Source organism: Cynocephalus volans, chromosome 4 (assembly GCF_027409185.1).
Source record: "Cynocephalus volans isolate mCynVol1 chromosome 4, mCynVol1.pri, whole genome shotgun sequence".
NCBI classification, from domain to species: Eukaryota; Metazoa; Chordata; class Mammalia; order Dermoptera; family Cynocephalidae; genus Cynocephalus; species Cynocephalus volans.
Genome location: NC_084463.1, coordinates 19,956,189 through 19,971,672, shown reverse-complemented (window position 1 = coordinate 19,971,672; position 15,484 = coordinate 19,956,189). Strand labels below are relative to the sequence as shown.

At 36.8% G+C, this 15,484-nt stretch overlaps 1 protein-coding gene across 1 annotated transcript; it reads left to right on the top strand.

The window, feature by feature from the left end:
* Positions 1–6,572: 6,572 nt before the first annotated feature.
* On the top strand, positions 6,573–7,511 carry LOC134377106 (olfactory receptor 10D3-like). Its single transcript, XM_063095722.1, has one exon. The coding sequence runs from the start codon at positions 6,573–6,575 to the stop codon at positions 7,509–7,511; it is 939 nt and encodes a 312-aa protein (XP_062951792.1).
* Positions 7,512–15,484: the final 7,973 nt, after the last annotated feature.

The following is a 15,484-nucleotide window of genomic DNA, read 5'->3' as shown; positions in this document are numbered from 1 at the left end:
TTTTCACTTTTGTAAAATTGATTCATAGCAGTTCTGTTTGTATTCTGGATACTAATCTTCTGCTAGTAATATGCATTGCAACTATCCTTTCCTAGTTTGCAGATCCACTCTTTATTAGCTTCGAGGTATTTTTTTGGTAAAATAAATGACTTCCTTTTAAAAATATTTTACTTTATTTTTTAACTGACATAAAATAGCTGTACATATATATGGGGCACAATGTGGTATTTGGATACAATGTGCAATTGTCAAATCAAGGTAATTAGCATATCCATCACCTTAAGCATTTGTCATTTCTTTGGGGACATTCAACTTTCTCTCTTTTAGCTATGTAAAATTACACAATAAACTGCTAACTATAGTCACCCTATGATGCTATAGAACATTAAATGTTATTCCTCCTTTCTAGCTGTATCATTGTATCTGTAGACCAACTTCTTTCTAACTAACCCTTCTTCCTACCCTTCCTAGCCTCTAGTGACCATTATTCTACTTATATGAGATCAGCTTTAAAAAAAAAATTGTATATATGAGTGCAAACATGTAGTATTTATCTTTCTGTACCTAGCATATTTAGCTTAACACAATGTCCTCTAGGCTCATCCATGTTGCTGCAAATGTCAGGATTTCATCATTTTTATAGCTGCATAGTATTATATTCTGTATACATACCACCTTTTTTTCTACAATCATCAGTTGATGGACACTTAGGCTGATTCCATATTTTGGCTATTGTGAATAGTGCTACAATAAACATGTGGTGCAGATACTCCTTTGACATTCTGATTTTCTTTCCTTTAGATACATACCTATTAGTGGAATTGATGGATTATATGGTAGTTTTACTTGTAGTTTTTTGAAAAGTCTTGTTATTGTTTTCCATAATAGCTATACTAATTTATGTTCCAGTCAATAGTGTATAAGTGTTCTCTTTTCTTTGCCAGCATTTGCAAATTTTTTTTCTTTTTGGTAATGATTCTAACTGGGCGAGATGAGATGAGATTTCACTGTGATTTTGATTTGCATTTCCCTGATGATTAGTGATGTTGCACATTTTTCATGCACTTGCTGAGCATCTGTATGCCTTCTTTTGAGAGGGGTCTATTCAGATCATTTGCCCATTGTAAAATTAGATTATATGCTTTATTGTTGTTGAGTTATTTCAGTTCCTTGTATATTTGGGATATTAATCCCTTGGTGGCTGAACAGTTTGCAAACATTTTCTCCCATTCTACAGTATGTCTCTTTACTCTGTTGATTGTTTCCTTGCTGAGCAGAAGCATTTTAGTTTGATGTAATCTCATGTTTCTTATTTTTGCTTTTGTGGCCTGTGCTTATGAGGTTTCATTCATGAAATCTTTGCCAGACCAATGTTGTGAAGAATTTCACCTATGTTTTCTTCCATTAGTTTCGTAATTCCAGGTCTTACATTTAAGTCTTTAATCCATTTTGAGTTGAGTTTTGTATATGATGAGAGATAGGGGGATAGTTTCATTCTTCTGTATGCAGATATCAAGTTTTTCCAGCACCATTTATTGAAAAGTCTTTCCTTTCCCCAATGTATGTTCTAGTCAACTTGTCAAAAGTCAGTTGGATGTAAATACATGGATTTGTATCTAGATTTTCTATTCTGTTCCATTGGTGTATTTCTGTTTTCGTGCCAGTACTATGCTCTTTTGATAACAATAGCTTTGTAGTATATTTTGAGGTCAGGTAGTATGATGCTTTCAGTATTGTTTTTTTGCTCAGAATTGCTCTGCCTACATAGGGTCTTTTGGGGTTTCATACAAATGTTTTTTCTATGTTTGTGAAAAATGTCATTGGTATTTTGAAGGGATTTTCTCTGTTGGAAGACTTTTCATGATTCAGCCTTACTGCTCATTATTTGTCTGTTCAGGTTTTCTACTTCTTTTTGTTTAATATTAGTAAGTCACAGATCCAGAAATCTATCCTTATTCGGTTTTTCAATTTGTCATCATATAGATGCTCATAGTCATCTCTAATGATTCTTTGTATTTCTGTGGTGACATTTTGTGGCCTAACATATGGTCAATCCTGGAGAATGTACGATCTGCTGATGAAAAGAATGTGTATTCTGTGGCTGTTGAATGAAATGTTCTGTAATTATTTATCAGAAACATTTAGTCTAGAGTGCTGTTAACTCTGATGTTTCTTTGATGATTTTCTGGGTAGATGATTTGTCCATTGCTGAGAGTAGGGTGCTGAAACCCCCAGCTTTATTGAATTAATGTCTCTTCCTCACTTTAAATATGATAATATTTGCTGTATACATCTGGTTGCTCAGTTTTTGGTGCTTATATGCAGATGGTCTTCAAAAAGCTCATGGAAAGATTCATACTATCTTTTAATTCCATTTTTCTAAGAACTTATTGAAGTACCCTTGCATTTACAATTGTTATATCCTCTTGTTAAACTGATCCTTTTATTATAATGTCACGTCATTCTCTGTCTCTTACTACAGTTTTGGACTTACAGTCTGCTTTATTTGATATAAATACAGCTACTCCCACTCACATTTGGCTTCCATTTGCACGGAATATTTTTTTAACCCTTCACTTTTAGTTTATGTGTTTCTTCATAAGTGAAAGATTTTCTTGTAGGCAACATGTAACTGTTATTTAAAAAAAATAAATTCAGTTAGTCTATGTATTTAAAGTGGGGAATTCAGTCTATTTACATTCAATGTTAATATTCATAGATGAGGACTTGCTCCAGTCTTTTATTTATTGTATTCCACTTTTTCTGTATATCCTTTCTTTCTTATTTTTTTGGTCTGGTTGTTCTCCATAGTGGTAAGGTTCGATTTATTTTTCTCATTTGTGCATCTGTATTATCAGTGAGATTTGTATTTTCACACTTTTTAATGATGGTAGTTATCATTTGTTCACTTCCAGAAGCAGGGACTCTCTTGAGCATTTTTTTGTGAGATCATTCTAGTGGTGATGAATTTCCTCAGTTTTTGCTTATCTAGAAAAATCTTTATTTCTCCTTCCTTTTCTGAAGGATAGCTTTGCTGGTTATACTATTCTTGGCTGACAGTTTTTTCTCTCACACTCTTAATATATCATCCCATTCTCTCCTCACTTGTCAGGTCTCTGCTGAGAAGTCTACTCTTAGTCTATGGGAATTTCCATATTTGTTACTTGATTCTTTTCTCTTGCTGCTTTTAGAATTTTCTCTTTGTCTTTGACTTTTGATTACAATGTGCCTTATAGAGAACCTTCTTGGGTTTAATCTATTTGAGGATCTTTGAGCTTCCTAAAATTGAATGTCCATATCTCTTTCAAGATTTGGGAAGTTTTCAGCTATTATTTTATTAAGTAGGTTTTCAAAGATTTTTTTTTTTTCCTTTTCCTTCTTGGATGCCCATAATTCAAGTATTTGTTCCTTAATAATGTCCCATAAGTTTTGTAGGCTTTCTTCATTCCTTTTTATTTATTTTTTCTTTTTCATATTTTCATGCCAGTGGGTTCACAATGTTGTAGCCACTCATGTGAGCACATTGGGCTGATGGAAGAGCCTCATGGCTGGGGAAGTGCAGTGGGTAAAGTACATTTGCTTTATTCTGGATGGTGCAGCACTATAGACTCCATGCAGTTTCTTTAGCTACAATTCATGTTCACTATGTCTGTGAGTTCCTCAGTAACCTAGGCTGTGGAGATTAGTAGTGGCTGGGCATCTCTGGGTGAGGTCCCTATGGAACAAAAAAGCTATGTTGTTTTGATCCTTTTTTATGGCTGTCGTGTTACATGAAAGATAATTGCCAGACTTTGAACATCTCAAGGGGCAAGACTCTGACTCCGATCACAAAAGAGTAAGTCCCGGTTTAGGCAACTTGTCTTGCTTATGGTTGAATAGGTTCTTAATTAATATTTGTAGAATAATACCTTAATATAATTCAGGAAGAATCATGTAGAAAACTGATCCTAGTTCAGGGAAGTAAATTTTTCCAACTGACTAAACTGTTTAGGATTCTGGTAATAAAAACTATATTTTCAAATCAAAATATGAAAACAAAAAATACTCTGAAAAGTCAAAAACTGTCTTAGTCCTGTCAGGATGCCATAACAAAATACCAGAGACTAGTTGGCAGAAACAAAAGAAATTTATTTTCTCACAGTTCTAGAGACTGTAAAGTCCAAAATCAATGTTCCATCAGGGTTAGGTTTCTGGAGCTTGGAGATGGCTGCCTTCTCTCTGTGCCCTCACAGGAGTAGAGAGCAGGAGAAAAAGAGATCTGGTGTCTTTTCTTCTTTTATGAAGACACCAGTTCTATTAGATCACCTCTTTAAAGGCCCAAGCTCCAGTATAATTACTTGGGGTGGGGAGGGAGTCAGAGTTTCAACATGTGAATTTGAAATGGACACAATTCAGTCTAAGCAAAAACTAAGGAGACACTGCGATTAAAGTATTTGAAACTGGATACTTTTGAAAGTCTGAGAAACATGATTGTTATTTCTCATTCCAATAAAATACACTGAAACTAAAAGAATGGTTTCTACATATGTCTTAATATTGGGCTGTAGCCTTTACCTTTTCTCTTACTTTCCTAGGTCAATCATAAAAGTAGAAAGTATAAATAGTGTTCCATCTTCTTCATATCACAGTAAAGCCACAAGGGGAAACATCAGCATATTCTGTTTGAACTAGATCATTTACTCACTTCTAATTGCTCCCTTTGCTTAACAACCTCTTTGAATAAGACTCATTCAGGAATGGAGTCCCAAGGGCTCCAAGGACATATAAATTGCTACATATGTAGCTGTCAGTGTCTTTGAAGACATCTTTGCAGAAGATATAGGCACATTTAGCTTTATATTCTTTAGTCTGAGTTTATTTGAGTTTATTTGGCTAAGGTAAAAAAAGCTTTCCAGACGATAGGCAGAGATCCCTGACCTTGGCTTGTGGTGTGATGTCAAAGGAAAATTGGGGCTAAAGATCCTAGAGAAACAAATGGAAAAAGGATCAAATTTCTTCTCTGTAAGTCACATAAGTGTCATCTTCCTTTCTTGTTTTTACTCCTCTTTTTTGCCTCTCATATCCAGTGGAAAGGTGAATTTGGATTTTTTGGCTTACAAATGTTCTTGGAATTTAGGATGAACAGGAATGTGGGGCTATTGGGCACAAGAATAGGACATTGTTTGCTTGGTTTTTCTTTCAACCCATTATGCTAACCTACCAGTTCACAATCCCCATTCTTATTATTTCCCTTTATAACGGGGAAGTTAGACTTGATTCAAAGTGATTAAAATAATAAAAACTGTAGATGAGTCTACACCTTGATACACTTAGTTTGATTCTTTCTGTGATGTGTGACAGCCAGTACTTATTTGGAGCCAGTATAAATTACTATAGCTCTTGTCTTGGGACTAGTCACCTTTTAGAGCACAGTACAGAGCTTTCCGAGGGCGCAAGTGACATGGAGGAAGAAGACAGAGGAATTCTACATGTCAGCAGAACGAGGCAAAAGAGGATCAAGTAGTAATCCACCTGCTTTACAAGGTTGTGTAGAGAGATTAGTATCTGTCAGTATCACATAAGTTCTTGTACAAGACAAGACAACTGAATGATATCCAAGTTTCATCATTCATTGAATCATTTTATTCTTTCATTTGTCAAACATTTATTGAAAATCTGTGCCAGGCCCTGTTTTCTACACCAAGAATAATCACTAAAAAGTATTTACTCTCCTAGATTTTATATTTTAGTGTGTATGTGGTAGCTAGGGAGACAAATTAGTTTTCCATTACTTATTAAGGAGAAGCAAGAAAATTTTCAGAGCCTGGCAATGTCCAGAGGAAAATCATTGATTACACTGGAGCAAAATTTCACAAGGTCATGAAGTCAGTAATGCTACAGTATATCTCAGATGTGGTTCAGTGGAAAGACTGATGTCTTAAAAAAATTAGATCCTAAGTTCTGCCGTTTACTAGCTACCTTAATTTAGGAGAGTTGCTTAGCCTTTGTATGGCTCAATTGTTTTCTATGGATATGCCTCACAGTTTACAATGAGGCTTAAATGAACTGAGATCATGTTGTATCCGCATTTTGAGCCCTAAAGCAGTGATCCTTCAACATTTGTGGCTCACTTAAAAGACATAGGGATAAAATATAATGTTGTCAGTAATTGTGGTTTACAAATATAGTGATTCTCCAAGGATATGAAAAAGCCCTTGAATGATTCTGTGGCTTGTTATCCCTCTACCCTGGGGGAGGAGAAATATACATTTTTGTGTGTCTTCTTTTCTTTGAAAATCCAGGCTCTAAGTTGTTCTTTTGTTTTGTTTTGTTTAAATATTGTTTTAATGCGGGATATCTGCATTTGGAATTGGTTCATCAAAAATATTTGGTACAGAAACTACTAAGTTGGCTATGACAGCTATATTCCAATAATGCTCTATAATCACAAGCTGTCTTTCCATAACTTAGAACCAAAACACAGTTATTTAAATTATAAATTTTCTTTCTCCAATATGTTCACTCTGTTGACAGCAAGCCAGGGCATTCTTCCATGTCCTCTGCTTTCTCTTCCTCCCCCAGGACTGGCTCCCATGGCGGCAAAGAACTGCTCGGTGGTGACTGAGTTCATCCTTCTGGGAATCCCACACACAAAGGGGCTGGAGACTATACTTTTTGTCTTATTCTTGCCCTTCTATGCCTGCACCCTACTGGGAAATTTATCTATCCTTGTGGTTGTTATTTCTTCCACTCGCCTTCACACACCCATGTATTTCTTCCTGGGGAACTTGTCTGTGTTTGACATGGGTTTCTCCTCTGTTACCTGTCCCAAAATGCTGCTTTACCTTATGGGACTGAGCCGACTCATCTCCTACAGAGACTGTGTCTCCCAGCTCTTCTTCTTCCATTTCTTTGGGAGCATTGAGTGCTTCTTGTATACTGTGATGGCCTATGACCGCTTCACGGCCATCTGCTACCCTCTGCAGTACACAGTCATCATGAACCCTAGAATCTGTGTGGCCCTGGCTGTAGGCACATGGCTGTTAGGGTGTGTCCATTCCAGTGTCTTGACTTCCCTCACCTTCACCTTGCCATATTGTGGTCCCAATGAAGTGGATCACTTCTTCTGTGATATCCCAGCACTCTTGCCCTTGGCCTGTGCTGATACATCCTTAACCCAGATGGTGAGCTTCACCAATGTTGGCCTAGTATCTCTTGTCTGCTTTCTCCTAATCCTTGTATCCTACATGCGGATCACAGTTTCCATCTTGAGTATTCGTACAACTGAGGGCCGTCTCCATGCCTTCTCCACCTGCAGTGCCCACCTCATTGCCATCCTCTGTGCCTATGGGCCTATCATCACTGTCTACCTGCAGCGCACACCCAATCCCATGCTCGGAACTGTGGTTCAGATTCTGATGAATCTGGTAGGACCAATGCTGAACCCTTTGATCTACACCTTGAGGAATAAAGAAGTAAAAACAGCTCTAAAAAAAATATTGCACAGGACAAACCACATTTCTGAGAGTTAGCAAGAGCAGATGGATGGGGCCATGACCCTGGAATTCTTTCTGCTCCAACACGTGAAATTTCATTGATTCCTCACATGTGATGACGACCTTGAATTTTTAGCACATGTTGAATAGTGTGGACCACTATATCATAATCTATCTTTTTGTGTACTTCATTTTCTTGTATTATCTTGTATTCTGTCTCTCCATCCATCTTCGATATAACATAGTTTTGGTTGTTGTTATTTTGTTTTTCTTCTGCAGCGAACTCCTGCCACTGGATGGAAGGTCTTTTCCATAACACCACTTGCTCTCTTTTCTTACTTGATTCCCCTCCAAACTATGTGTAAGATGATCCTATAGGGAAAGGCAATAAATAGAAGAAAAGAGATTTTAAATAGCTGATTGACAGAGTAATAGAATCTTCTTTATTTTAATATTAACAGACTAAATGTTAGAGTCGACACAAGTTGTCTTTTTCCTCTCCAGCTGTCTGGAAAGGAAATAACTTAGAATTTGTCAGCAAGGATGCTCTCCCTGCATCCCTTGCTTGGACTCAAGTCTTAACTTCTCTGCCTAAAGGTTCTTTGGCAAATAGGGTTAACTGCAACTGACTAAGGAAAGTGAAAAGCTTTGCAAAAGATATCATAGACCTTTGTTTGTTTACATATCATTACCAGCTGATAGTATGACTGTTAGCACGATAAAAATTTAACAGTTTTATCAGGTCAGATTATTGGATTGGATCAGAGGTCCAATCATGACTTCCAAGCATGACTCAAGGAAGCCCAGGGCTCCAGTGAATTTATTTCAAGGATTCTGCATTAAGTATAGTTAGTGAGAACTTCGCTTTTATCTATCTTATGTATTAGATTTCTGAGCAACATTTTACTAGATAAAGTTTGAAAGCCAGGACTATGTGACCTTCATGGTAACATCTAGGATTAAAAAACATGAGTATATTGTTTGTGGGTTTTTTGTTTTTGTTTTGGGTTTTTTTTTTTGTTGTTGTTGTTGTTGTTTTAACACATAATTTTTAAAGTGTTGATGCCTTTTCTTCAATGCCTGAACCTTAATCTTAACCCTCCAACGTTCTCTGCGTCTTGCTAGACTTCTTAAAGCTCCAAGATTCATTTCACTACCTGCCAAACAATTTTCCTTTTTTAATAAAAGACAACTGTAAAAGAAATATTTATTATTATACTTGGCCTCATGTGATCTCCTCATTTTTGGATATGTATCAAACATATATACTTTGGTTCACAAATGGCTGGACAGAAGATTTGTTGAACCTCTGATCATATCTCAAATGCCATAAAAGGCAGAGATATTTTGCATTTTGATTCTTGTTAATATTTTAAGACAAAATAAAATATTGTTTTAAAGAAATGTTAATCCACTATCACAAAATCTCCTTTGTTTCCATTACTGATTTAAATAAATCTGATTTTACTCACAGCTTGTATAACAAATTAATTTTGATCCCATTTTAAAGGGAGAAGCTTTCGTGATTTTAATTGTTTTAAAAGTTTCTTATTAGTGAATCATTAATTAGTAGTTGCTAATAAACATCTATTCAGCATATTTCTTTCAATACACTCTAAAGCTGTGCTTCCTGTACAAATTTGTTTGAGATCATTCACAGCCACAACAGAAAAGCTCTTTTTAGTTCTTTGCTGCACTAGCTTGCTGAAGACAGACTGTAGAGTGGCATTCTGTGCTTTAGTCCCTCCTCTCTCCATATTTCTTAATTAGAAACGAAATTTTCTATGGCCATGGCAACTTCGTTCCTCCTTTCAGTTAAGTGGTTCATGTTAGATGATAATTAATTGGTTCTACAAAGAAGAGCCAGGTCTAGCAATTTCCCAAGGTTTCTCCCACACTCTTTCCCCAGCCACCCCCAAACAATCTGAAAATTGTTAAAGTTAGGACAGTTTCAGGAATATTTGAATATTTAACAAAACAAAGCCATTCTACAATACATGTTTATTCAGTTCATTCAAGAATTTCTTCTCTGAACCCTCAGATTAGGAGACGCTGCGAAGCCTGAGGCCTGACAGTCTATGACAGAAGCCTTGAAGAGCCAGCGTTCCTTACAGAGCATTCAGACCCGTGAACTCACGAATATTCTTACTGTTATAGTAAAGCATGTAAGAGGAGCAAGAAATGTGCACATCTTGTCAAACTTTGAGTTTCTATAATGGTGTACTCTCAGTCTTAATGGTTGGAGCACTTGTTTCAAAATATTTTTTATGCTTGAAATTCTGCCATTAAGCAATGGATTTCTTCCCAAACTTTACATTCTCTTTTTAAAGCAAATTCCCCTGGAAGTAACAGAAATGAGATAATATCTAGCTTCAGAAAAGGAGGTCTCCGTTTATGGTTGGTGGAAGGATAAACTGGAAGGCAGGTGAGAGGGTACACAGATACATCTTTCTCTAGATTTCAATTTGAACAGAAGTCAGCACTGAGGTCCTGAAACCTCTTTTCCCACGGTCACCCTAGAGAAGTAATTCAGTTGATATTTACTAAATGCCTGTTTTGCAGCAGAAACTATGCTCATGCTAAATCTATAAAGATGAGTGACGTCCTTTCCCTGAAGAAGGAGTCTACTGTATGTTGATAGACATGACAGACTCATCTGTAATAAAATGTGAAAATAAAAACAGAACACACTTTTTGAGGGTTTACCATATGCAAGGTATTATTCTTAAGCACTTTACTTATATTACCTCACTTGATCCTCACCATACTCCTGTGAAGTATTAATATTAGTTTTACCTCGTTTTATACATAAGAAAACTGAGACAGCAAAGATAAGTAATTTTCCCATCTAGTAAGTCACACTGCTAGAGTTAGAAGCCTTCCAGGCTGACTCCAGTGTCCTTTCTTTTAATATTTTTATTGCAACATCAGCACCATGAATACAGAGAAGCAATAAGAGCATAGAGAAGTGACTGGTTATTTCTGCTTCCAGCTCTTTCGAAAGGCTTTGCAAGAAAGGTGCCTTGTGAGCATGTGAAGGATGAATGGACTGGGAGGGTGAATAAAGGTCAGACAGAGAGACTGGGAAAGTGCCTAGAATCAGAGAGAAGGGGACATCTTGTGAAAGTACAGATGTGTAATGCACCCATTGCATTCATGGAAAACTATATTGGTAGAATAGAGGATGATTGAAGGTGGGTGCAGACATAAAGAGAGAGAAAGTAGAAAAAGAGAAGGGGCTGGTAGAATAGAGACTAATCAAATTATTGGGTTTCAAATTGTGAAGTGTACTCTACATAGGAAGGCCATATGTCCAGGTTTGCTGGGAGAGTTTATGCACAATTTTTAATAGAACCCACACCCTGAAAATTGTTCTGATGGGTAAGGCAAATTATATGGACACCCTCCTACTCTATGAAGCTAAGGAGAACTTGGCAATGGAGACTCAATAAAAGGGTGGGGGCTGAGAGTGACCTAAGTCGGTGGAGAGCATTTGCCACTCTAGTCAGTGCCAAGCAGAGTGGAGGGCACATCATTAGCACAATAGAGAGTTCCCTGCTCTCTTATACTCCCATGGTTAACGCACCCAATCTTTGCACCATCAGGTGTTTTTAGCTTCAGAACAACAGAAAAAGATAAGTCCCAAACACTAATATTTACAGCTAAGTACAACCCAAGGGACAAGAAGCCTAAACAAATGAACTGACAAACTTAAATATTCTGGTATCAAAGTCAAGCTGGCCCTTAGGTATAGAGGAGTAAAGGAAGTTGTAGCCAACTTATCCCAAGTACTGTCATCCTATTGGAAAATTACTTATATTGATAGAAAAATGCAACACCTATTTAAAATATCAAATTTGGTGATTTTCTAGCTCTGGTCTAGGAAATGCTGTGAATGTGTAATAAATTTTTTACCAATCAATGGGCAAAATAATTTTTTTTTAATTGTTGGCATTTCCTTTCCTTGGAATGAAGGCAGGTTTTCCCTGAAACTATCCCTCTTACCCTTTTTATGTGTTTATTTATGGTATATTAATTGTATTTTAATGTATTTATTTCTCAAAAGAAGAAATAGGTAGGTTCATATCTAGCCATAATTTAATATTACTATTCTTCTTTTTTTTTACTGATTAATAAAATCCAAAACCAGACAAAAACTGATTCTGCATAATTTGATTCAATTCACCAGTTTTCCTTATAATTTGACTTCTTAGGTCTTACTGCAGAGAAGCTGTGGGCTGTCGATTGTGGCAGTTAGTATGACAATTATGATTCTCTTTATAAATTAAACTTTCAGCATTCAGACTTCCCATGGGTAGCAGAGCATTTCTCTTTGTAGTTATAAATATTCTAGACTCATGAAAAATTAGTAAATTAGAATTCTGGCTTTATGCCTCAGCTTTGTGTGCTTGGTTATTGTGAAATCCACCTCTGAGAGATCAATTTACTCTCTCTGTGCAGAGAAGATTAAGTTTCCAAGACTACAGACTTGAGGGTAAGATGTCTAGACTGTGATGCATTCACTAAGGTCATTATCATGACTCTATGTCTTCTCTTGGAACAGCCTGCTGGGCTTTTCCTGGTGATGTACCAAACTATGTTGAGAAATTCTACACTATTATCCTGATCATACTGATGAAGAAAAACAACTAAGATGTTAAAGCTAAGGTATATGCCTAAGGAGATGGAATAATTTGGGTGAGTCAAACCCAAGTTCTTTGTCCTGTTCATATCCCAGTACCCAGTGTTACTGGGATACTGGAAAATATTCCGTTGAAGTGACTGTAAAGGCAGTGAAGAGAAAATGCTGTAGGATGGGATGAAGTTGGAGGTAGAAGGTGGGAACAGAGGAAGATGGAGGATAATTACTTTGAAATTATCTACAGCAATCTTAGAAATTTTCTAAGGTCTATTTTATATTGAAGATCATTTGAAAATTTGAATCCATATTCTAGTCCATAATAAATCTGTCTTTAATATTTTAAAAGAATGTCCATTCTCAGAATTTTGAGTTACTTCAGATTTTAGAAATATTAACTCTATTCTGTTACTTCAACAACCACAGGCCCACCATGGATTAATTGCTATCCACATAACAATTTGAAAAGCATAGCTCTACACCATGTTGTTTCGTCTTAATTTGGTCATTATAAAAGAAATTTGTTTTTATCACTCTTTCCAGGTCCATCTTTCTCCTTGAAAACCCTACCTATTCCCTTAGTTTTCACCTAGTCTTCACAGCCTCCAGTCTGCAACGTGGTCTTGAAAGTAATGGTTGAAGGTTCCTTTCCTACAGTAACATTGTGCATTTGGAAGATTCAGTAACAGTGCCAGTGATGAATAGCTTGGTTCCATTTCTGATAGTAAGGTTTGTCTCTGACCACCAAATTCCTGAAACTTTTAAAGAGTTGTAGAGCTGGACAGAAGTCATCCACAGGTTTACTATTTGTTTACTTGCTTGCTTGCTTGTTTACTTGTTGCTGTTCACTTCTGCTTTTTGGAGCTGGGGAGGCCCATGCCAGCTCCTGACTTCGAGAAGTTTGTCCAATTTCAGTTTGTTTTATATGAGACACTTATACTTATCATGAGACATCCCATGGTGGCTACTGCCTGTTTTCAGACCTACAGCACAAGTGTCCTGGGCCACTAGGGTGGCTTGAATTTTTGTCACCTCCCTCCTTGAATATTGTAATAGTCTCTTTGTTATTCTCTGCAGGGCTTTCATTTATGTAAACTCAATTCTAAATTGTGAAATCCATGTTACAAGAGCATAGTCAATCTGGCCTGTCTGACTCAAAAAGCTTTACTGACGTCTCATTACTATTTGTTATTGTCATAGACCAGGCAATCCACAATACATTCTCTGCTGACCTGTCCAGCCTTAGCTTTTATTGCTGTTTGTTTCTGAGTTTAACCAAACATGTATTCATTAATATATGCTCAATTTCTCACATTCTTTTCTATCTCTGTACTTTTATTTGCGTAATTCCCTTAACATGTGAGATTTACCACTTTGGTAATATTTCTATTTTAATTTGAAATTTTAGAAACAGTAAACATTGAGTAAGAATAATCATGTGGGGGTAGAAAGTACTGTACTGTGAGAAAACAAATAAATATTAATAAATAATTTATTATTTATCTGAGGGGTCTTCCAAAGGATCATGGTAAGATTTGTACTATCTTTCAATTCTATTTTCCATGAACTTCTTCAAGTATCCTCATATATCATTTAATTATGAGTGCTGGAACAAATTATTTCTTTTACTCAGTAAGGGCTGTTTAATCTATAAAGCAATTTATTTATTTATTTTAATCTGTTCAATAAAGGTCTGAAGCAGATTATTTCTTGAGGCCTCTTAGAGCAAGATCTGTGGGTATGAATGCACAGCAATCTGTAATTTACTTTGAAGTCCATATTATATTTGTGATGTTCTTTTAATTGACTTTCACTGATCCAGCCTTGGTAGGGTCATAGCAAAACCAATCACCTGATTGTTTATAACTCTGCAGAATAAGACCAAGAAAAAAGATATAAACCAGAGTCATCTCAGTCTGGTTCGGTGTTCTTATTTACTCTAGTCTTTATTGGGATTGCTATGGACATAGAATGAAATTTTTTATGTGAAGTCTTTTAAGAATATACTAATTATCCTGATCTGAGCATCACATATTGCACATAGGTATTGATATTCAACTCTGTACCCCACAGATATGTAAAATCAACTATGTTACAATAAAAAGAAAAAAGATATACTTTAGTTCATGACAACATTTTCTTTTAAGCTAATAATATACTTTATACAGGTGGTCTGTACCCTAGGTTGTCATGAACATCTTCCTAAAGCACCTTCAAAAAATAAACCTTCTCTGTATCCGAATCAGACTTTCAGTCTTATTTCTTCGTCAGTTTCACAGGTGCAGTCCGCGTGTTCTTTCTCTGTTCTTTTCTACAACTTCAGATATGGCTCCATCATTGTGGGCTTTGCTCTCTTTATTGACATAGCTGTGGGGTTTCTATTTTGTCATTTCTTGTATAGCATGAATCTCTTGGCTGTTTACTGGATGTGTTTTGTAATAAAACACAAATCCAGTCAAAGCACAGCCAAGAACAAGAACAATTTTCATGTAAGTAGTTCAGGAGATGCGGTGGGAGATATTGACGCTAGTCCCATTGCTAGTGAGCCACGTGCCTCACCCCGGGGAAGCAGTTGTCGGTCGGGTGAGACTGTGACTGCTCATCCTACAAATGGAACTCTGATGTCCAGGGAGGTCCAGTAAGCTGCCCAAGGTCACCTTAGGTCATGTCAACGCTAAGGAGAAGGTTTCAGCGTTGCTCTAAGTGTTTGGTAAAAACAGCCTCTCCCTCCCCCAGCCTTTTCATAGTCTTGATTAGAATGTGTGCTACAAAATCATGAAGGCAGTAAGTCACTATGAAGACTAAGAGCTGAGCTGTGAATCAGGAAGACGTGGGTTTGCATCTTGCTCTTCCACTTACTAGCTGGGCAGTCTCCTCATCTATAAACTGATGAGTCCTCCTTTTGTTGCAAAGAGTGCTAATGTAGTTTAAATGATGTTTATTATAAGGAGTCTAATATTCCTCATGAAACCGAAATATTGTATGCTACCAAGTCTCAGCAGCAAATGGAAGCAGGGCTGGGGTTTTGTCCAAGCTTTAGCTCTGCCTTCCATCCCTGTCTGATCTTGCACATCCTCCCCTCTCTCCCTTGTCTTTACAGATGGGCCTTCTTCACATGACAGCTAATGCTCCCAACCTTTATATATTCAGTCTAGACACCCAAAGAGAGACTGACTCAACTCTCTCAGGTCCAAGCCAAACACACTTTAGAGAAGGATTCATTGACCCAGGTCTGGTCAGGTTCCTACGTGCACTGATCTAGTTCAGCTGGGGTCCTGCCCTGCTGTAATGTGTCCACGTGCACTGCAACCTCATGGCAGGTACAGAGAGGCAATTCCTGGTCATGGGCTTCTGATAAACTGTGCCACAG

Coding starts and splice junctions, on each gene's coding strand:
- LOC134377106 (XM_063095722.1), top strand. CDS start 6,573: ATGGCGGCAAAGAACTGCTCGGTGGTGACTGAGTTCATCCTTCTGGGA.